This window comes from Tursiops truncatus, chromosome 2, assembly GCF_011762595.2.
Source record: "Tursiops truncatus isolate mTurTru1 chromosome 2, mTurTru1.mat.Y, whole genome shotgun sequence".
NCBI lineage: Eukaryota > Metazoa > Chordata > Mammalia > Artiodactyla > Delphinidae > Tursiops > Tursiops truncatus.
The window spans coordinates 152,340,141-152,363,081 of NC_047035.1; the positions used below are offsets into that span (position 1 = coordinate 152,340,141).

The 22,941-nt window shown below is 41.1% G+C and overlaps 1 protein-coding gene across 3 annotated transcripts in view; it reads right to left on the reverse strand.

The window, feature by feature from the left end:
- The window catches only part of SFMBT2 (Scm like with four mbt domains 2), a 205,719-nt gene that overhangs the window by 56,943 nt on the left and 125,835 nt on the right, over positions 1-22,941 (reverse strand). For all 3 annotated transcript variants that reach the window (XM_073801524.1, XM_033852337.2, XM_073801525.1), the window contains 2 exons: positions 19,063-19,210; positions 4,811-4,893 (listed from right to left, as the gene is read on the reverse strand). In XM_073801524.1, the coding sequence (XP_073657625.1) occupies positions 4,811-4,893; positions 19,063-19,210 (231 nt within the window). The remainder of the gene's footprint in view (positions 1-4,810; positions 4,894-19,062; positions 19,211-22,941) is intronic.

Sequence of the window (22,941 nt, forward strand, 5' to 3'; positions counted from 1 at the left end):
GCACTCCCATCAACAGTGTACAGAGTTTCAGCTGCTAAACAGCCTCACCAGCACGTGGTATTGCCAGTTTTTCAAATTTTAGCCTTTCTAATAGGTAGGTCTAGTGGTATCTCATTGTACTTTTCTTTTTTTTTTTTTTGCGGTACGCGGGCCTCTTACTGTTGTGGCCTCTCCCATTGCGGAGCACAGGCTCCGGGCGCGCAGGCTCAGTGGCCATGACTCACGGGCCCAGCCGCTCCGCGGCATGTGGGATCTTCCCGGACCGGGGCACGAACCCGTGTCCCCAGCATCGGCAGGCGGACTCTCAACCACTGCGCCACCAGGGAAGCCCTCATTGTGCTTTTAACTTGCATCTTCTCTGTAACCAATGAGGTTCAGCACATTTTCACGTGTCTGTCACTTGTACAATCTTCTTGGATGAAATGTCTTTTTATCTTCATTCCACAAGTATATTTTCGCTGGATATAGAATTACAGTTTTCTTCTTTTAGCATTCTAAAGACATTAATTCACCATCTCTTAGTCTCCATTGTTTCTGATGAGACGTCTGTTGTTATTTAAATTGCTGTTCCTGTATAAGGAATGTATCATTTTTCTCTTGATGCTTTGAAGATTTTCCTCGTTATGTTTGGTTATCAGCAATTTGACTAGGTTGTGTTTCTTTGTATTTGTGTTGCTTATTCACTGAGATTCCTGAACCCATTAATTTAGATCTTTCAGCTACTCTGGTAAATTTGGAGTCATTGTTTCTTCATCTATTTTTTTCTTCCACAATCTCTGCGGCCACATCTTCTGAGTCACCAAGTACACATGATATGGTTGCTCAGATCCCTGGGATTCTATTCATCTTTCCCTCCCTTCCTTCCAATCATTTTTTTCCTCTCTGTTCTTCAGATAGTATAATTTCTATTTTCAAGGTCATGAACTCTTTGCTCTGTCATCTCTATTCTGCTATTAAGCCCTTCCAATGAATTTGCTTATCTTGGATATTGTATTTTTGGGTTCTAAAATTTCTCTTTTTTATCTTCTCTACTTCTGTTCTGGCACTTCCTATCTTTTTATTCATTACAAGAATATTTTCCTTTACATCAATGGTTTGAAACTTTAGAGTATATCCGAATTATCTAGAGAGCTTTTTAAAAACATAGCCTGCTAAGTCTCACCCCAAAGTTTGTGATTCAGTTGATCTGAGGTGAGGTCAGCAAATCTGTATTTCCAACAAGTTCCCAGGAGATGCTGAAGCTGCTGGTGCAAAGACTACACTTTGAGAACCACGGCTTTACACCATGGAGCTTAGTTGTAATAGGGGCTTTAAAATACTTGTCTGCTAATTTCAACACCTGGGACATGCTGGATTTGGTCTGTGTTGATTTATCTTTTCTACTGAGAATGAGTCTGATTTTCCTATTTCTTCATGCATTGAGCAACTCTGGATTGAAACCTGGATGTTTTAAATATATATCACAGAGACTCTGGATTGTGTTATATTCCTCCCAAGAGTGTTGATTTCTCTGTTTTAGCAAGCAATTAACTTGGCTGGACTCAAACTATACACTCTGTCTCTTGAGAAGCAGCTCAAATCTCAGTTCAGTTCTTTCATCCTTAGCAAGGCTTCTTGGAGTTTTCCTGGCACATACATGGTTCAGGGATCAGTTAAAAGATTTAGGCAGAGTTTATACACTGGATTTGTGGTCTTCCCTCCTGCCTCTCCCCTGTCTGAGTCTTCCCTCACTTTCCAGTAGCTGTGGTTGCCCAAATTCTGTTAACTGGTTCATCAGGCCAGAAAGACCTTGAATTTTATATCACTGTTTTCATTAGCCCCTATGTTGTCAACTGTGGCTGACCTTAAGCCAAAAGTCTGTAAAAAATGGGTGACCACTCCTGCTACTACTTTCTTCCAAGCATCTGTTCCCCTCTAAAACCCTTCTGCTTTTGTTCATTTTCCATGTCTCTCAGGTACTAGTTTTGGTATTCTGCCCAGAATTTATAGTTGCTATCTGCAGGGGGATCAATTCAGTATGAGCTTACTCAGCCAATACTAGAAGCAAAACTCCCTCCTAACACTTTAAAAATAAATACGAAATTTTCCAAAATTACCCACTACTATAAATTTTTTTATCAGACATTGCAATACTATATAAATGTATCTACTTTGAAATACATAAACTGAGATAAACAGGTTCCTGTAAGTAAGAGAGATTACATCTTTATATGACTCATGGAAAGAAACCAAGGTAATTCACATTTCCATGTCTTTTTATAGAAGTTAAGTTGAAAATGCAATTATATTTTTATGTTACCAGAACAAAATTATCCAATGTATGTTGAGAAACCAATATGCTCCTTTCCTTTATGTTTCTTCAGAAATCGAAATCAAAGGAATTCTACGCTGGCTGTTTTTCTGCAAGTCGTCTGGCCTCATTCATGCATATTAGGTATTGAGTTTCTTTTTGATGACATGACTCGATACACTGCCTGAAAAGCCTCTAAGTAAGTTAAAATGCATTTTATCCTACTTAATAAGGGAAAGCTACAACCGTGTAACCTATTTTCATTTCAACTCACTGCCTGAGGGTAATTTATAAAGGATCAATAGCAAAACTGTTACCTTTGAGTTTATTTTACTAAGCATTTGCCTGTGTCAATCCGTCTCAGAACAGCCTCGGATTGCTAAACATCCCCAGGGTAACGTCTTCCACGCATCCACTTCCACACGACCCCTCCTCTGGTACACACGAGATGTGTGATTAGAAAATGATTCATGATAAGCATTCCATTAAAGAGCACTTGTAGCCTGTTAACATCATCCAGCAAAGTACCAGTAATGCAATGCACGTGCCACCAAGGCAGATAACAATCCTGTCGATTAAATAAACGGACAGCAAGAAACAAAGGGGGCATCTTTGTAACAAGTGCATTCCTAATGAATACGCCAGCATTTTCATTAATACAGATTTCATCTTGGTAGCTGAATCCTGAAAGCTCAGAGGCCACCTGGGGATATGGCTCCTGGGTCCACTATAAATATCCATTTGGACAACGGCTGGCTGATGGGAGCAGAAGATATAAAAAGACACCTTGGGGGAACCATGTTGTCATAGAAGAAATAACTCCCTAAATCCAGAACAAGGGGAAGATGTGAGGAGTTTCTTCCCAAGGCTAAAGAGTTAGGGAAAGACAATCTCCCGTCTGGAAGAAAGCACAACCTCAAAGGGGTTTGGGGATGCAATGAGGAGTTTCCACAATCACAAATAAAAGGCAACGAGGCCAGCAGATTCCATGACAAGTGATGTCAACCCAGTTTGAAGTGTAGTAAGACTCCACGGACTTAATATGCCTTAAGAGCTAACCAGCTGCTGTTCCCATGGTGGCAGATCGCACAGCTGTCTCCACACCACCTCACTCCCTTCATACAGCTCTTTCAACGCTTCAGAAGAGCTACCTTTGTGAAAGGCAATGTCATCCAGTAGAAGTTCATTCAATCGTGTAAGGAGCCCTGATTTCCAACCCTGCCACTGACGTGTTTCCGTATTTATGAGCACAAGCTGACCTCGTCATCAACCTACTTAATTCTCCAAAATCTGATTATGATTTATGCTCAGTGTTGAGCTTCTCTCTGTTAAGCCAGCTCTTCCCATCAGAAAGCGTTGCCAACTGAATCCCTGGAGTAAAAATTATCGGTGGGGCAGCGATGAATCAGCAGCTCTAGGCGCACGTGCCCAGAAAACGATTCTTTGGTGTGGGAGCACATTGCACTGTAGTATCTGGAGTCTCCAACCGGAGGACTGCATCTTTTTTCTTAGCATAAAAAATTAACTCTCATAACTAAACGCATGTTAAACATACGAGGCTATACATCTCTGCCTCACTCTCAAAACGAACATGATAGTTCACATCCCTTTTTAGTTCCTACGGTTGATAAAGTTTACATGAATAACTTGTAAACTATTTTCTACAACAAACTCCTATAAATAAGCAAGTACACACGTTCGAACACACACGCACACGCACACACACACACACGGAGTTATTTTATATGTCTCGGTGCCAATAAGCTGTATTTGAAGAAGGAGGTGGCTTAAAGTAAGCACAGCAGAAAACTGTTGGGTTAGCATGTTATTACTTTAATCCAATGAAAAATTTAGGAACATATTTTAAGAATATACGTCAGGAGCAGAGAATCTCCCATTCAGTGAACTTATCAATATCATACTCCACAGCAAGTGCACAGCTAATGGTGGCCCTGCTGGCTGGCTGTCCACCAAACTCTGTCCTCCTCCTGCCAGTGTACAGGCTCAAGGTGGGGGGACAGCCCAGCCAGGGCACACTGCCTGGTCTCACTCATGGCATGGTGTAGCCGAGTGACTAGTTCTCAACGACAGCAGGTGACAGGAGTAAGATGTCATATGTGTCAATGTCAAGCTACAGTGTCTAGAACGAGGGTTATCTTCTGCTGGTTCTCTTTTCCTATCTGCTCACTAGACGAAGCCGAGTACAGACCTAGACCAAGGCTCAGTGCAAGGAGAAGAGCCACCTGGTAATCAGGAACAACCTGGACCGTCCACAAGTCAGAGAAAAACTTACGACATGTTTAGTGGTCAACCTGTCACTACAGCCCAGCGTCTCCCTAACTGACACAAAAACGGAAAGGAGGACTTTTCAAGACTGACAAAAAGGCTTAGCATCCCATGGTACAGGGTAGCACCCTAACCTCATCTTGTTCAATAAATAAAAAGCAACTTATACAACTTACACAGCTCAAGGTGGACAACATTAATGAGTAAAGGCGTAGCAAGAACCAGGCTTCTTACGTTTCTGAAGCAGAAGGGAGGCGCTTCTTCTGTCCCATGCTGCTTGTGATAATCTGCCCAGTCGAAGTCCTGGCCAGAGTAACCTGTGCGTGAGAAAATGCAGAGAAGACGCATTAACCAAGCCGCATCTCAGACCAATGAACAGCGCCAGGGTGTGTCGGGAATTTAAAGTAATAAGGGCAGCAAGTATAGGCCCCCTCCCCAAAAGGTGAAGCCCTTTCTCACGTGTGACAACATACTGGATTTTATGAGGGTTCAATGAAATATTGTAGACAGTGTAAAGTACTAAATATAGGTAGGGTGTACCATCATTATCATAATTCGGTGCTTGAAACCAGGTGAAGAAGGGGGGAATTTACCCCGTCAGTGCATGCCGGGGCATAGATTTGCTCTGGGGGAGAACAGATGAGACAGAGCATTCCACAGAGCACACCCGCACAAGGCATTTGGCAGAAATACACAACACGTGCCTTCATATCAATTCTGAGTTCAGGTGAACTTACATCTCGACATCTTCGTGGAAACCGTGAGATTTTATTGGAAAACAACACTAGAGGAGAATACTTTTTAAAGAGTAACTGAAGGTAAGACAAATGGCCAAAAAGGAGTTGAGATTCTAGCGGGAAATCCTCCAAAGACATGGAAGTCAGGGAGGAATAAACCTTGCCTTAGAACTGAATCACGGAGGAGGATGGAAAATGAGAACTGGGGAAGGTGCGCCTCTCCGGATGAAGTTTTGGGGGCATATTTGAGATACTGGGGGAGTTTGAGAACCAACTATTCATATGTACTAACTTTAATATGTTTTTTTTCTTTCTTTCTTTATTCATTTCATTTGGGGTTGGGGGAAGAGGTACATAATTATACAATATATATCGATCTACCGTGACCTCCAAAACAAGACATGGGAGAAGTCTGTAACATAAAACAAGGGCTTCCCTGGTGGCGTAGTGGTTGAGAGTCCGCCTGCCGATGCAGGGGACATGGGTTCGTGCCCCGGTCTGGGAAGATCCCACATGCCGCGGAGCGGCTGGGCCCGTGAGCCATGGCCGCTGGGCCTGCGCATCTGGAGCCTGTGCTCCGCAACAGGAGAGGCCACAACAGTGAGAGGCCCGCATACCGCAAAAAAACCCATAAAACAAGAAAGGAGTTGAGTATATGGCTGAACCTAGGTAGGAAAATACCTCTTAATGTGTCATTTGCATTTCCTGTGAACAAAGGAAGGGAATGGAACCAAAAAATACGGCACCAATCAGGATTACCTGAAACTGCAAAATGCCCCTATAATCATCACTTAACAGTTCTCTCTTCACTGGTTTAAGTATATGTAAAATAAATCTATAAGGGATTTCTTAAGGATATTTTTAAGCCAAGCCCCTGATTCTTTGCCCTGTATCATCATAAATTCTACACCTGCAAATTCACTTAACATGGGGAATTCTGTTACTAAATCCACACTTGCAGAAAGACTACAGAAATTCCATATTGAAGAAATTCAAGATACTGTTTGCTTCCTACCTCCACCTGTACAAAATAGTATGCTTTTCATTAAGTAAGCTCAATTTACTCAATTCTTTAAAAGATGGGGGTGGACGTTAACCAAGAAGGCAGTTGTCTTCCTGGCCCAGGGACTGACCCTCCCCCCTCCCTCCTCCCCTGCCGACCATCAGTGAGAGCACACCCCCCCCCCCAACTTGCTCCTGAGATGTCCCTGTAAAGAGTGACAGCTCCTCACTACTTTCCAACGAGGAGATAAGATGTCTCAGAGTCCTGAGATGCTGTGTAATCTTTCTAGCTGGTTTTGAAGAGGTTCTGCACGTTCTTCCACACTCCCTTCCCCCCAGACCTTCTGTCCAGAGCTGTCCCTCCAGCCAGAGGGCTCTGGAAGCAACCAAACCAACCTTCTCCTGAACATCTGCAAACAAAACAAACGTGTCTTAATCAAGGCACTGCGAGTTTCTTTACAATTAATGTAATCGTCCACTTCGAGTACTTTCTCTGTAACTGTTTTGGAGCAAATACTTGCGTTAATATATAAGAATAGAAAAATTCACCGAAAGACACCTCAAACTGGTGAGAAGTCACCTCACTGTATGAAAATACTGAACCAGAAAGGAGAACTGGATGAAGGACCCAGTTCTACCAGGGCTTGGATGAACCAAGGTCGAAATAAATTAAGTCTTCTGTACCTGGCTTTCCCTCTCTACTAATCCGCAAGAGAAAGAAAAGAGCTTCAAACTCTCCTCAAGCTGCTGCATTTCATGATTCAGAGCCACTACTACTAATTATCATTGCTATTTAGGATTATTTCCCTTCCCTCTGCGGTTAATTCCCTTCTCTTCTCCTAGGGGAAAAGTGTGACAGGTTGGATGAAGAGCGGATATATAACAAGACATTCCCTAGAAGAGCTCTCAAGTGAACAGCTGGAAACAAGCTGAATCCTGCCAACAGAAGGACCCTGGTGGTTTAGGCCCACGGCTAACTGGCTTTGTTAAGGTCAAGACCTCGTTCTGTTACATATCTCTTCCCTGGACCTCTGCTACTTCCTGAGTTAGTTTGTGAGCAAAGGAAAATCTTATCAAGATCATGTGGGAAGGGGAGAAATAGGAAAACACCCATACAAATGCACAGCAAACCATTTTCTGAAATAACATCAAATTTAGGTATTCTGTATGGTCGGTATCTGTTCAGATAAAACTTTCCAACTTAGGGGTCACCTCTACACCCTATACAGATAGACATGTAGCTGGATTTCCTACCACGTTCATAACCACCAACTTCCAATGGATTTTCAACCCACTCCATAAATGCCAGGCTCACGGTTTCTTGGACCTATATTCAATCTTTCTACATCCAGTCTCCAAGATTCTCTGTGGGGAGCCACTTTTAATCTAATAATTTCAGGATATATCCAACTCTTGCTGGGTACCTAAGCAACAAGCCATTATTCTGTCCCCAGAACTCTCTCCTTTCCTTGAATATTTGAACAGCTTCAACTCCTCTGCCTCCTCCTTCTCTCAGGGACCTTTATTCGCTTCATCACTTAAAATTCTTCTCCTTCAGTCTGATAATGAGCTCGCTTTGTAAGGCATTTTCGTGACAGCTCAGAAAATAACTGTTACATAAAAACAAACTGCTGTGGCTCTTATAATAGAGACAACAGGGGTCAATTATGCTCATTAATCAACAAAGACAGAACAAGAAGTACTAAGGCTTAACCACAGCCAGGAAAGCATGTTTTAAACCCAGGAGGGAGGAAAACACCAGAGGGGAAAAGCAAATAAAAGGAAATCAAAACCCCTTGGGCTATTAAAATTTGCAACACTGTTGAACTTCCACCACTAGGGTTATTTAAGCTTTAATTAGTGTTTATTTTGCATGAAGTTCCAACTATTACAGGTCCAAAAGGAAACAGGTCAATGACCCATTTTTCCTTATGATACAAATTAATTGACATAAAACAGCTCCACTTGCAAACATTACTATTGACAGTGCAATTGGACAATTATTCTGGAAAACAATTTGGCAGTAAAAACGTCCATGAACTTTGACACAGCAATTGCACTTCTGGAAATGTAACCCATTAAAAAAAAAACCCCAAAACTGATAAAATGTGATACATTAAGATACAATGGCATCATTACGAATAATTTTGATTTAAAACAATCTTTATATCCAAAAGTAGAAAATAATGTGAAACTTAGCCAAGTCCATGGAAAGTCACGCAGGCATGAAAATTGCACCTAGTTTACTAAAAAAAGTCATGAAAAAATGATTACTGTAAGTTTAGCTGAAAAGACTGCTACAAGCATACACAGAATTATCAAACTGACATTAAAATATGCAAAAGAAAAGACCTGAAGAAATGTAAGAAAAACTTACAAGGAAATAACAAAATAATTATCTGTGTGGTGGGACTCCTGGATACCTTTTTCTTCTACCTCCTTGTATTTTCCAAGTTTTCACTAATGTTCATGAATTATTTCAATAATACAAAAATTTTGAAAGCACAGCATCTTCACTCTATCTTAAAAAGATAATCAAAGCACCAGTCAACCAATCCAGGAATACAGCATGACGACCTCCCCTCAGCCATCCTCCTGCTTCTTCTTTGCTAACAGAATTCTGACTGTATCCAGTTCCTAGAGGAAGTTAGGTCTCTCCTCAGCACCAGGAAGTGAATCATGACAACCCTGAGGCAATCATGGCGGTCTCACACCCCTTGCCAGTGACTTGGGATGGAGGGAAGGGCAGGGCTTTTAAAAAAGATTTCTCTCTCTCTCTCTCAAAAAAAAAGAGACCACTGGAGTAAAAGGTCCTGTTCTGTGCTAGGTGGATATGAAAAAAAAGTACAATCTTAAAAAAAAATAAAAATAGCAAAAGAATATCATGTTTGACATCTACCTGAATGACAAAATGAAAAACAATGATACAAATCCACCACTGTAAAGGCTGTCTAAAATAATTACATAGAAATACAAAGTTACATATTCAAGGAAACAGAAATCTCAAAGAATATACACCAAAAGTTATTTTTTCAGGATAGGGAACTTTTCTACTTTTTATCAGAATTTTAAAGAATAAATGCATATTAAATCTGCAGTTAAAAAAAAAGTATTTAGAAATATACCCTGAAGTCCTATAAAGTGGCAACACTTTCTAAAGCAAGGAAATGCATCCATTTCATAACAATTCATTGTACGTCTCCAGCTTAGTTACTGGTAAGACGGGGATGAAACAGGCATGTGCTCTGCTTTCACCTGTTCCGGCAGCTCAGAGAGTGACAGACACACGGCATGGGAAGAGTGACGCAGTGGGTAAAGGCAAGGCTGGAGGGAGACGTGGAGAATGAGGAAGGAAAGCCCTGAAGAAAGCCACCCCTCATGATGGAAGATCACAGAGCTCCAGGGAGATCTTCCACAACTCAGAGAACGTTCACATCCTTGAGGTGCTGGAGCACCTGGGGTTCACAGGAAGCTTCTTTAGCTTCTAGTCCAACTTCTCTTTGAAAGGAAATATGACACAATCATCTTCAAAGATCAGCAAATAGCAGGACGGAGATACAGGAATGAGAGACAGCACCAGAGAAACCACATTATAGTAAGAGCAGGTTCTTAACCCTTTCTCAGAAAATCTCATGAATCGTGAGAGCAGCCCTACTGGGCACTTTTCCAGGGCACTGCTCTCCTTACTGAATGGTGACCTCTCTCCTTTCAAGCCCGAGGCTTTCAGCGAGTCCCTCGAACACTTACTCAGGCTTAGCCCATGATAGCATCTCCTTGAGTGAGCCTCACAGCCACCCTGAGTGATAAGCAGGATGCAAGTGCCCAGGGCACAGGTGAGGCAGCAGGACCACACAGTCCTCAGGTGCAGGAGTGCTAGGTCAATTCCTGAGCAAGGGTTCTCAACAACCTCCTCATTTGTTTCATGAGTTTGCTTATAGGGAACAAGATAAAAACCCTAGTAATTGATTAAAGCATTTCCTTTCGTCCATGTCATTTTTTAAAGAGCTACCATGCCCCCTTTGGAATCCACCAGCACCCTCCACATTCTCAGCTGATGTTCATCTTCCAGACCTCCCTGATGGAGATCTTGAAAATTTACACATTCATTTTCCAATCGAATTATTCTGTTTTTACATTCATGGAATAGTGCAGAAAAAAAAGAAAAACAAAGACAGACAAGGGAAGGAAACAAATAAGTCAAGTTAGTATAAACACCAGCCATTCCAACTTCTTCATCTTTTAGAATAAAAATAAATGTTGAGAAGTATTTAATGCACGTATGGTCACTGTGTGACATGTACTGGGGGCAGGCTCAAAATGTTATTCTGAATCATAAACAGTATTAGGAGATACAGATATGTCCCCAGGATGGAATCTAACATCGTAAAGGCCAACTGCCAATGGCAAAACCATCTTAAGAGTCCTGAAGAACGAAGTAAATTCAGAGATAAGTGAACAAGAGGGAGGTAGTTTTCAACAATCAGAAATGTTTTCAGATATTAAAAAAAACACCCAGAGTTTTAGTCCCCCAAATATTCAATCAAAAGTGCTTTTTGCTCGAGAATGAATCACAGAGCCAGAAATGAGAACATGCATCCAAGTCCAGTAACAAGGTGGGCTGATCAATAGTCCCCTTAGATGCCAGATGAAACATAATAATAAAAAACTACTTACGAAAGCCCAGGGATGGAAGACAACCCTGTGCTCAAGGAAGGTGAGCAGCAGAAGCTGAGATTATTATCATGCCTGGCCTCAGTCAACAAAAAAGTAACCAGACCATCTTAGCCCTGTCCCTGGAGGGAGAAGCAGCGGAGCAGACATGGTTGCCACCTGCCCAGGGTTCCGTTTAGGGGGAGAAAGAGAGGAACCACTTGCTCATTCAAGGCAGTGGCACACACGGCTGTAAGGTCCAATTTTACAGTTCTGTATGGTACAGACAGAGAAATTAATGTAAGATTCACCCGTTAGTTCCTTAAATCATCAGGGACACCTACGTGTACCAGGCATTGTTTTATGTGCTGGGGAAAGGGAAGTGAATAAAAAGATTTTTAAAACCCTCACTTTCTAGTAGGAAGATAAAGTGATAAATACTCTAGGACTTGTGAAAACCCTAAAACACTGGCCAGACGCTAACGCAAAAGCAGACCAAAGAAACGAATCTTTCGGTCTAAAGATTTTGGAACTCCCACAGAAATAACAATCGTCACTGAAAATGAGCTCACAATGAAAAATCACAAACCACATAAGGAAACAAATGAACGTGAGAGTCAGACAAAACAGACTTTAGAGCAAAACGCTTCACTAGGGATAAAGCGGGTCATCACCAGGAAGTTCTAACCATCCTCACCCTGAATGCCCTTACACAGCTTCAAACACATACACATACACACACACACACACACACACACACACACACACACACTCGTGAAGCTGACAAACCCTCAGTCTCAGAATATTTTAACGCACCTTTTAGAAAATTATAGAACAAACAAAAATATAGGGAGAACATATAATATTTGAACAATTCAATGAAAGTTTGACCTAACAGAATGATCTGACATGAAATTTGGAAACACGGCTAAAACAGACACTTCTGTACATATATATACATGACCAAAACTGTCTCAAGCAGAAGTGGTAGCCATGACTAAATATATAACCCTTGAAGGAAATAAATTCATACTCCATAAAATACAAACTAAAGGAGAACCAGCTCCAGACGGTTTTACAAGCTACTTTCACCAAACCTTCAAGAATCAGCTAAACTGTATCTTCTACAAATTGTTCCTGAGACACACTGCTTAGGAAGGTGACTAGATATGAAATAAATACACAAAAATCAGTGGTATTCTATTAGATGGTTTACATCCAATAAAAAATAATAAATTCTAAAAAAATATAAAAATCTAATTCATAACAGCAAGCTAAAGGACAATGCACCCAGGAAAAAATTCTAGAAAAAAATTCTAGAAAAAGATTTCAAGTTATAGAAAGATAATAAAATAAAATGCCAATTTTCTAAATTAATCTATAAATGCAATGCCCATTAAAATCCAATGGGGTTCTTCATGGAGCCTTTTAAGTTGATTCTAAAATTCACGTACAAGAATAACCTGACAAAAATAACTAGTCAATTTTGAAAAGGGAGAAAGCAGAGGTGTTCACCTGATATCAAGACATATTATAAAGTAAAATCAATTTTATAAACTGAGGTATTTGTATAGGGATGGACAAATAGACCAATGAAGCAGAATAACTAAGAATAAGATATGGTTCACAACCATAACGGAACTTGCTATATGCCAGTGGTGGCATTACCAGTCAGAGGGGAAACAGAAGATTACTCAATAAATGATGCTGAGACAATTAGTGAATTTGAAAATCCAATTCAATTCAAGCAAAAACAAAAAACAAGTAAGCAAAACTTTTTTCTCTTCTCATGCCATGCAAAACTTCCACACTCTCCTAGCTGCTGGGCTGGAGCAGAGAACAAGACAGAAATGCCTGCCCTCCTCATCTTTCATTTTAGTGGAAAGACAGTTGAAAAGAAAAGAAGTAAAATATGTATTACTTGTTATTTTCCATGATAAAAGGTTCTATGGAGAAAAGCCATGCAGGGAAGGAGATACAAATGTTGGGGGTGGCGATTTGCTGATTAAACAAGGCTGCCAAGAGAGACGACACCAATTAGGGGACACCTGGGTCAAGACTGAAGAAGCAGAGGAGTGACCCAAGCAGAGGGAACAGCCAGTGCCAATGGCCTAAGGGGGCGACGTGCTCCATGTTCCAGGAAGGACAAGGAGGCTGGTGTGAATGGGAGGACTGGGGGAAGTCTTAAGACAGGAGGCCAGACCAGGTAGGTGCTGAAGGGTGTTGTCATGACCTGGACCCTGACTTGGCCTCTGAGCCGCGTGGGATGGCCCTGGGAAGGCTAGGCAGAGGAGGGGTGTGCGTGCTTTAGGTTTTAACACCATCAGTCTGACTGCTGTGTTGAGAGTAGGCTGAGAAAACTGGAGGTCACTGGCGTAACCTGGGAGAGACAGGACGGTGACCTGGACCAGCGTGGTCTTGATGACACCTGGTCAGACCCTGAGAATATGGTCTGGATTTGCTGACGGATTACATAGTGGGTAAGAAATAGAAGAGTCAAGGTTGACCCGGTCTTCAATTACATCTATGATGCTCTGTTTCATTTTTTAAAACTCTGAATCAAAAACGGCAAAATGGTAGCATCTGCTCAATTGAGGCGGGACATCCATGAGTATGTTTATTATTTTCTGTCCCCGTTGGTATGTCTGAAATAGGAGATGACAGAAGGATTAGGTCGCATGAGTCAGCGTCTGAGGAAAAGAGAATACCAATTAGGGTTCACCAATGTGGGTCTTGAAAATCATTAAAAAAAACACCTTTACGGGCTTCCCTGGTGGCACAGTGGTTAAGAATCCGCCTGCCAATGCAGGTGATATGGGTTCGAGCCCTGGCCCGGGCAGATCCCACATGCCGCGGAGCAACTAAGCCCGTGCGCCACAACTACTGAAGCCTGCGCGCCGTGCTCCGCAATAAGAGAAGCCACTGCAATGAGAAGCCCGCGCACTGCGACGAAGACCCAATGCAGCCAAAAATTAAATAAATAAATAAATAAAATAAATAAATTAAAAGAAAAATTACTTCTTAAATTGTGTGAAGTTTGTGTGTCTATTAAGATGGCCAAAGAGCAGAGACGAAGTGCAAAAATAAGTGACGTACTTTAGCTTTTGCTCACACATTTTACAACAGAAAGGGATAGGCTTCACTTGTCTACCGAGATCCCCCTGCTGATTCTGTGACTAATCTTGGGTGTTACATGCCAAGGAGATTAAGGAAATGATTTAAAAGTAGCAAGTCATGGTTGGCAACCTATATGCATTTCTGCCTGCTTGATTTATTTACTTGTTTGACCCCGGTTCAGAGAGCCTATAACACTGAATTGTTGTTTGTTGGGTTTCAGCGAACGGGATAAAATCTCCAAGATTCTGTCCTTTGCTTACCAAGAAAGCACATGCTCAAAGACAACAATAAAACATTTCGATCCATTCTAGCTTAGACGATTTGTATATAAAGTTTGGGGATAGATTTTTTTAAAAGGAAAGGAGTCAAAATAATGTGAGTAGGGATGTATGCTGTCTGCACATCTCCTCTACCACCCAGGTGTCTTGTTTCATCAGCTGCTTCCCAATGGGGAATGAGTGGGTTACTCTCTTTTGGGGATCAGGCAACACATTGTAACTATAAGCAGAAATCTAAACAATGTAATACTTTTGTGGGAACACACCTACAAGAAAACATCTAAACTCACTTCTCAACATGTGTAATAAATCCTACATACTCTCAAAATTCGAGTGAAAAACAACAAACTTTTAAAAAGAGCATCTACTTTCATACATTACTAAAGCAAATAATGGTGTTGGAAAACATCCGACAGCATGATTCCCAGACCAGGTGTTGACACGTAAGACACGTAACAAGTTACTTCAAAAAGAAACCATAAAATCATCACTACCGAAACCACCAGCATCTCTCAATTTTAATTCACTTTAATTACAAAAATAAATATACTTTACTACATATATGGTACACATAAATATACAGTCTCCCCAAATGGTAAGGGAGCTCAGTAACTAAAGCTGTGGCTTTGTTATAATGGCAAACACTTGGAATATTATTCTCGAGAATTGAAATTCTCCAAATGCTTTGACACATAGATCATTCCCGTCATGGGTAAGTCATGGTCCACTGACATCCCTCAGTCCTGCGTAAGGCCACCAAAAAGTCCCCAAATTACTGAGAAGGATGGCTTTTACGAAGGTACCAGTGAAAGAAAACAGCAATAAAGGGTGGATCTGGTTATACAGAAAAAGCATTCAATTTGGGATCTTAAGACTGGGGTTTTAAGCCAAGTTCAGACCCAAGACTTAAAAAATCATTTAACACAACTGAGCTTCAATTTCCCCACATATATAATGATTGGAGTTGATGAGATAATCTTTAAGATCCTTTTAGGTATAAAAACCCTCTACCTGTAATATCATATGATTCCTTTTGAATAGATAATACATTCACACTCAGATCAAAAAGAAAAAAAAAAGATTTTAAACGTATTCTGTGAAGTCTCATTCCCATCTGCCCTGGTCGCCACCTCCATACCCCACATAGAAGTCATCATTTTCATTAGTTTCCTTTTTTTTGAATTTTATTTTATTTAGTTTTTTTATACAGCAGGTTCTTATTAGTTATCCATTTTATACATATCAGTGTATATATGTCAATCCCAATCTCCCAATTCATCCCATCACCACCACCCACCCCCTGCCACTTTTCCCCCTTGGTGTCCATACGTTTGTCCCCTACATCTGTGTCTCTTAGTTTCTTACGCAACCTTCCATAGTCTCTTTCCAGGAATATGTGCAAACATAAATATATATCCTCATTAACCTCTTTTCTAACAAAAAAGACATCATACTATAACTCACTGATCTGTCACTCACAGTACATCTTGGAGAGCTTCCCATGTCAGTATGTAGAGATTATCTTCATTCTTTTTAACAACTGCATAGTTCTCATTATATAAACATCCAAAATCGACTTAACCGATCCCATACAGACAGGCACTTGGATTTTCCCCAGTCTTTTGCTATTATATATCATGCTGCAGAAAAAACCAAACTCTTATGCATATTACCTGTAAATTGTAAGTTTAAGAGAAATTTCCACAAGTCTAACTGCTAAGGCAACGGCTAAACGCATCTACAATTTTGGTTAAATTTGCCCAACTGCCTTCCATACGGTTTGTACCTACCTGCGTTTTGCCAGCAAATCTGAGAATCCTGTTCCTCCAGACTCCCATCAAAACAGAGCCGCTTCTTTCTTTCTCTTTTGGATTTCTTCCTCATCTGAGAAATCCATGCCATCTCAGTAGGATTTTTAACGGGCATTTCTCTTATCATGATGAGTTTACATAAGAGTCATGATTCTACTACTGTGAAGTGTCTGCTCATATTCATAAACCTTTTTCTGTAAGTGTTGCTCTTCTTCTCACTGGTTTATAACTAAAAGCTCTACTATTTCAAGACAACAATCCCACAGCCAAAAGACAACCTCTGCAGATTACTGGTGGATCAGAATTCCTGAATGCTTCAAGGGTTTAAAAATGGTTATTACCACTGAGATTTTCTTACTGGAAGGTACTGATCACCATTACTCAATATTTTACAAATAATATATAATATCCATAAAGAAACTTTCCTCTTAGAAAAGGTATGCTTCACTTTCAAAAGGGGAAGGAAGAGTTTGGAAGATGACATGAAGACAATTTCATTTCACCAAATATCACAAATACTGGGGTGACAGAGAAGATGCAATAATTATGGCTAAACGGTAGGTATAAAACGCTTAAGACATAAAAATATTTAATATCATAAATATATTTGTACCATCATTTCACTGCACACTTAAGAGTTCAATTACATTAATATAAAACAATTTTCTTAATATCATGAAATGCCATTATCCAAATAAGCACACCCATTTCCTAGCAAAGGTCCAAGCTATGTGAACAACCTCGTCTGAAACACATTTAAAATTCTAAAGATGCTGGTAAACGTTAAACCTCTGCCATCCATGAATCCAAAATGCATATATAAATGTTTTTCCTATTTTTTTAACTATGTGAGGAGATACCCAACTCATTTTTTAAAAATTCTTAAACAGATCCTATTTTACTAGGAACTAACTAGGAATTTGCAAAGTCCAACCAAGCAACATTTTAAAGATTTTTTTAAAATTGGATCATTTCTAAAGTCTTTATTGAATTTGTTGCAATAATGCTTTTAACATCTTTACTGGAGTATAATTGCTATACAATGGTCTGTTAGTTTCTGCTTTATAACAGAAGTGAATCAGCTATACAGATACATATATCCCCATATCTCTTCCCTCTTGCATCTTCCTCCCTCCCACCCTCCCTGTCCCACCCCTCTAGGTGGTCACAAAGCACCGAGCTGATCTCCCTGTGCCATGCGGCTGCTTCCCACTAGCTATCTATTTTACGTTTGGTAGTGTATGTATGTCCATGCCACTCTCTCACTTTGTCCCAGCATTTTTTATGTTTTGGTTTTTTGGCTGCAAGGAATGTGGGATCTTAGCTCCCTGACCAGAGATCAAACACGCACTCCCTGCACTGGAAGGCGAACTCTTAACCACTGGACCACAGGGAAGTCCCCCGAGCAGCATTTTAGATATCTAGAAAACATCTTTCTTCACTGACATGGGACCCATCCACACACATGCTCTGATTAGAAGTTGGCCTGAGGGCTTTCAAACTCTAAAACTGACCAGCTGCTGAAACTTCACAGCAGGAAAAGACTTCTCTTCCTTACCACCAATAGATGTTTACAGCATAGCACCTGTATCATCACTTAAAAGATTATAAAAATATTTGGACGTGTATCATGTCTTTGATTCTGCAGAGTACCTGTGAAATATCAGGGGTGTCCTCATCTAACCGTCTTGAATAACTGAAGCACACTGATTTGGATAGTCACCTCTAGGCCCCCAAATGGACACAAACGCAGAGGCCACGTGAACTGGAGTCCTCACCACCCACTACTGAGCACAGAACCATAATCCTGACCTCCTGTCCTGCTACTTACTAAGCCTGGGGCCCTGGGCAGGCTATATAAACTCTCTGGAGCTAAGTCTCCTCAGAGGGCAATCCTCATTTTGAAGATTCAGCGAGTTTGGCACTGAGAACAGTGGAATCAGTGTTCTGTAGAAGTTCACCATAGTGTAATTAGAATGCACTCCATTACTGAAGAACTTTAATGGGAAAAAGCACCAGCTGCATGGAAATAATTCAAAAGAATCTCCTCCAGAGGGATGAGGATGGAGCATAAGTCAGGATAAAAGCCCAGGGGAGCACAGTCACGCCATAGGTAAGTCAGGTGCAGCACAATTAAAGTACAAGTAATCCAGTCTCTGGTGATCTGAAAAGGTTAGCACAAAACCCCTGCTTTATTTGAGATTATCTGTTAAGATCTCCACTGAAGTTTATTTTTCTACTCTCATTCTGCTTTTGTCTTCTATCATTCCCTTTCTTTTCCTTCCCATCTTCTCACCTTTCTCCTTGCTGCACCTTCCCTGGATAAACCTTAGACCTACAGGGACAACAAATCACATTCCTGAAGTATACTTACTGACATGTGGTTTATGGGTCTCAACTTAAAATGACTTCAATGCAACCTGGTTCCCAACTTAATTATTGTCATGTCTTATGGCATCAAAGTGTTGGAAATCTGAAAGCAACTGGGTTCTGGGGAAAATTCAACTTACTGGAAATAAAAATGTAAAGAAATGCTTCATTGGTATGTTGTTGCCTTTTTAAAGTCACTTCTCTTCCGCGTTCAAGTTTTTAACCCCAATCACTTAGCAATACTGTACCGTTTCTCAACACACAGCAGCAACACAGCTGCCAATCATACAATAACAGACAGGGAACAATGGTTTATGGAGGAGCCCAGGGCCACACACCTCCACAGGGGAGGGAGCTGTACAGACTCCTATGTCAGGCTAACCATGAAACAAACTATTTTCTCACTACATCTAAAATCTTTACAGTGTAAACTTCTCCAGATTAACAAAAGCATCACTTCAGTGACAATACGACGCCCTCCTGAATCACCCAAACCCTGTAAATTTTCACAGAATACAAACCTTTGGGAGGTGTGAGATTGACTCCGTTTTTAAGGCACCACTGTACTGGTAAAATCCCCAAAGAATCCGCGTGGCACAGCATCGAGAGTTTACTAGGTTCTGGTCTGAGGTCATCAATAGTCACTTGGAAAAAACGATTATTAAAAACCTGAAAGAAAAGACGATAGAGCCTGGGGTTAATTCCTTGAGATTAACATGTAAGACTCGTGAGAAATAGTGGCACAGCTTCCAAATGCAGCAAGCGTATTTCATCCCAATGACCACAGCACAAACTGGAATTTCAGTGTATATTACAAAAGTGGGCCAGTTGCGAAAAAGGTAGTTGATCATTGTGGCCATATTGATGGAAAGTAAACAAACCAGAATTATGTCGGAGACAGAGAAGGAAAAACATCAGCATGACTTTATAGAAGTAAACCAACAGCCAAAGCCAGAGGAAAAACAAGCTAGAAAACAAGTAAGACAAATCCTAGCCAAGATGGGACCATCTCCACCATCCGGCTCAGAGATGTCTAGCCTCACCTTGCGTCCCATCCCTCCAACCCAAGAGGAAATCACTCACACCGGGCATGTCCTTACTCAATATTCTCACAAGTCTAAATAGCCCACTCCACCGTCCGTGTATTTTTCAAGATGTGTCCCCAAAGCCACTACTGCTGGAACGCCCCCCCCACCCGCCCCCGCCTCACTCTGTGTTCTGGCACACAGCATCAGACGTGAACCTCTGAACCGAAAATTCTCATTCCCTCCTGTGGTCTGATACCACATCTATCTCTCCCAATAGACCTCAAGTCCTTTGAGGACAGCATCCTGTTTGTTACTCATCAAGATATTCCCACAATGCATAGCAAACGCTTTGTACGTAGGAACTGGTTGAACACCTACTTGAGTATAAGGAAAAAAGTCAATGAGGAAAAGAAATAGAACAAGACATGCTGATGGAAAAAGCAGAGTGCAAAAATCAGGTGGACAGCCACACTGAAAAGCATGATGGATTTAAAGAATGTAGAATGTAAAACAGGCCAGAGGCAAAAAATCGCTTTCCCAACTCAACAGACATAAACCAGTCTTTCTTAGGAAACTTAACCCTCTTACTAAGCTCTGATTCCTGGCTCCCTGGTTTACAAAACACTTTGTGGAAGCAACCTGGTTCAAAGCTACGCAGGAAGAGTGAACTGACTTCTGTTCTTCTTGATGTTATAACTCCAGTAACTCGTTAGAAATCTGCTGCCTGAGAGTTGCTTTTGGAAACAGCCTTTAAGGAGCAAAGGATCAAGCTTCCCCTTCTCAGGGAGGCCGTTCCTGGTAGCCTGAATTAAAATCACATCTTCCTTCCTTCCACTCCAACACCCTAGAGGTCCTTTCCCGGATGCCCCTTTCTCCTTAGCATTTAACATACTTTATTTCCTTATTAATTTTATTTCTTGTCTGTCTCCCCCCGCCATCAAAATATAAGCTCTGTAAGAGCAGGGACTTTATGTTTCCAGCATCCAGAACAGCGTCTACAAATGCTCAGTAAGTATTTGTTAAATTAATGTGATCTAGAGCCTTATGCATACACGCACACACATGCTCACACAGAGATGTATCATATAGTTCTGGAGGCAGGAGCCCTTAGCAAAGCTGAACTGTGTGAGAACAGGCACTAAGGGACCTCCAAGCCTATTAAAATGCACGTTCCTGTGCACACGTTTCAGAGGAAAAGCTAAATTAAGTTCCCTCAAATCCATCAGGGTTCATGGTCCCAAATGGTTCAGAGACACTGGTCCATCTGGTCCAGAACCACAGGCCTCAGAATCAAAGCCCAGAGCAGTTAGCCAACTTGCCCAAGACTGTGCAGCTCAGAGCGAGCAGACCTAGAAACAGAACCCAACACGTGTCAAATTCCAGGAAACTTTGTCTAAACCACGCATCTCACATACACAGGTGATATTCTCCCCATCACGCCAACACAGTCCCCCTGTAGGGCCAAAGGTTGGTCATTTAATACGGAATCTGCTGTGTGCTTCTCTGCCTTCCTGTCCGTTTGTTATACTTCACAGCACAGTGTGTTAGAGTCTCAAACGTAATATTCTAAAACCTTTTCCAATGGTAAGAGAAATAAATTTAATTATAAACAGCTTCTACATTAAGAATATTCTACTACTTCATGACCTGTAGGTGAGTCCTGTGCCTGGGGAGGTGCCGACCCAAGTTCTAAGAGGCAGCAGTACACGGCCAGTAAGAGAAGGAAGAAGGATAAATGTGAAACAGAATGACTTAAGTATTTTTTTTTGTGGCCTCTCCCGTTGCGGAGCACAGGCTCCGGACGCGCAGGCTCAGCGGCCATGGCTCACGGGCCCAGCTGCTCCGCGGCATGTGGGATCCACCCGGACCGGGGCACGAACCTGTGTCCCCTGCATCGGCAGGCGGACTCTCAACCACGGCGCCACCAGGGAAGCCCGACTTAAGTATTTTATCTTAGGTACAAAGGGTAAGAAAAAATAAAATGAAAAGTGACTTAAAAACCAGAGAAAATACCTCCTCACCCCCAACCTCCAATGACATGTATTTAGAGAGAAGATTCTTTTTTGTGAAAACCAAACTACTGTCCCTGGAAGTCTATTTAATGAGATGAAGATACCTGGGCTGAAACTGATGATAATTAGGATGTCACATTCTAATATTATGTATTGCAATTATTTAAAGGTAGAAAAATGTGAGTGTCGACCACTGACAGACTGCACCTCGGTTTGGTTTATCTTATAAACACCAGGTGAAGATGACACCACGGCCTATTAGAATGAGAAGGGAATGACACATACCCAGATGAATGGGCAGCTGGCATTACCGAATCACCTGCTTGGAAGAAAGAGGAATTCCGGCCAGGGTTCAACAAGGTATCACTCCTTAGTTTTAGAAAAATGTGCCAACTACCAGAACACACACTAAGAACCCTAAAAGCCATTTCAAATAAAAAGGTTATAAAGGAATGGTGTATGAACAGCGAGAGCAGGCACTTCAACCCGAGATGATCATTCAAAGCGTAAGTCATTATTTGTTCTACGCAGCTATCCTTTAAATAAATTGCTTTAACAGTTACAAAATAATTTATGTTCACTAAAGAAAAAAATCTTTAGCAAAGAACAAAAGGACGTTTCATTATAACCATTTCCCATATTCTGTAATACATGATCACCACTATATTTCTCAACTTTTACCAAATCTTGAATAAAATCATAAATAAAAAAGCATGACTCAAATAACTTCATACTATTAATCACCACATTAACAATCCCGTCTCCTTCAGAAAAAGAAATTAAAATGGAATTGACTTTAGAACCCCAGGAAATGCACGGAAGGCCGTTAAGTAAAACACATGTTGGCTAAGAATCTTAGTTTGTTGGTTTCTCGCGTCATTAACAGGACATAAATGGTATGTGTGTGTGTATGTATGTATATACACATATATATTTTTAAGGTAGAAACACATACTTTGTATGTTATGATAGGTAACTTCGTTGAGATTTCTTTGATGCGGAAGGGAAATTAGAATCTTAAAAGACTATCAAGGCCATAATAAAAATGTCTTTGCGTGAAACGGTACTTTCATTTTAAATCTACGAACGTTAGACGTATGACTTTTCCTTTAGTCAATGAAAGCAGATGAGAGAACGGAAGCGAGGTGCTAATCCCCTGGAGACGGGAACTTGCTTTTCACCATTTCCAAGTATTTGCAAAATAGATCATATGAAATATGATCAGTGCAGCAGGAGAAGCAAGTTACTATTACAAAGATTACAAACTCATCAGCGGTTTCTTCTCACGAGCACAGGGACAAATGGCAGTTTCCATGTCACTGTGGTTAGTAAGAGGAGATGCCACCTATTCAGTGGCTGA